Source organism: Myotis brandtii, unplaced genomic scaffold (assembly GCF_000412655.1).
Source record: "Myotis brandtii unplaced genomic scaffold, ASM41265v1 scaffold1466, whole genome shotgun sequence".
NCBI lineage: Eukaryota > Metazoa > Chordata > Mammalia > Chiroptera > Vespertilionidae > Myotis > Myotis brandtii.
In genome coordinates this window covers 319,040-320,178 of record NW_005355270.1, presented here as the reverse complement: position 1 = coordinate 320,178, position 1,139 = coordinate 319,040, and the positions used below count along the sequence as shown (strand labels likewise).

General features: G+C 58.2%; 1 protein-coding gene across 1 annotated transcript in view; it reads left to right on the top strand.

The window, feature by feature from the left end:
• DPY19L3 (dpy-19-like 3 (C. elegans)) overlaps nt 1-1,139 on the top strand; it is a 29,912-nt gene that overhangs the window by 16,971 nt on the left and 11,802 nt on the right. Inside the window, exons 14-15 of the mRNA XM_005861270.2 lie at nt 310-366; nt 1,013-1,095. Of these exons, the coding sequence (XP_005861332.2) occupies nt 310-366; nt 1,013-1,095 (140 nt within the window). The remainder of the gene's footprint in view (nt 1-309; nt 367-1,012; nt 1,096-1,139) is intronic.

Genomic DNA, 1,139 nt, shown 5'->3' with positions numbered 1-1,139 from the left:
CAAGTGCACAAATTTTTGTGCACTGGGCCTCTAGTGTAACTATAATGCGCTACCTGACAGCGGTGGGCAATGGGCAGTGGTGACCAGCCTCCAGGCTCTGCGTGTCCTGCCCTCTGGCCTCACTAGGGGGCAGCATGGGCAGCAACCCCGACCCTGACCATGGCTCGGTGGCTTTGCATGTTGGACACCCCATTAAATGCTCCCTTACATTGTATTTCTATCATTTTTTTTTTTAAGTCATATGTTCACAAAGCAAAACTGTGAGCCAAACGTGTCCCCAAACACTTGTCACTAACACTGTCTCCACAGGTGTGTGTGGTGCGGCACGCAGTCCCCCTGCTGACGCTGCTCTGTCTGGGCTGCAAGGTAGGACGGCCGTGCCTCCTGGCGCTCACCTGGCGCAGAATGGGCGCGTGGCTTGGTGGGCTGCCGGCAGAGTGCCCTTGGGGTTAGGACTCCCTCCCTGGCCTCGGGGGAGCTGGCTTTGGTAGGAGGACTGGTCTGTTTCCAGATAGTCAAGTAAACACTACCAGCTCAATCCTTCTGATCAGTTTTGGTTTCGACTTACTATTCAGATGGTGCGAATCCTGCACATAGAGATGTTTCCAGACCAGTTTTGAGGTGAATGAAGTAGGAGCTTTGCTCCCCCGGGACCTGCTCTCTACGGAGTGCGGTGCCCTCACTGCGTGTGTCATACAGGCTCCCGTCCCCGCGAGGACGGCGGGCACCCGCAGGCAGGGCAGCCCAGGCCGCAATGCCTGCCATGCAGGTTTGGAGGAAATGGTCCCTGTTCGCAGTGGACTCGCTTAGGGAATGGGCGTTCGTCATGTCGACAACCCTGACGCTTTGTCACCTCGATAGTTAGAGGCTGGGACTGTCGCCTGGCGGTGGCCCAGCCCAGCAGCAAGCAGTTCCCAGTCAGCTCCTGCCCTGCAGCCCCTGCTCTTCCGTCCCCGCCGCAGCGACCGCTGGGGGTGAGGGTGACTGTTGTTTGTTTTGCTTTTCACTACAGTTCTGGCCGGGAGTGATGGACGAGCTGTCGGAGTTGAGGGAATTCTACGACCCCGACACCGTGGAGCTGATGCACTGGATTAAGTAAGGGGCCCTTCCCGCCACTCGGGCGTCACCTCCCGCCCCTC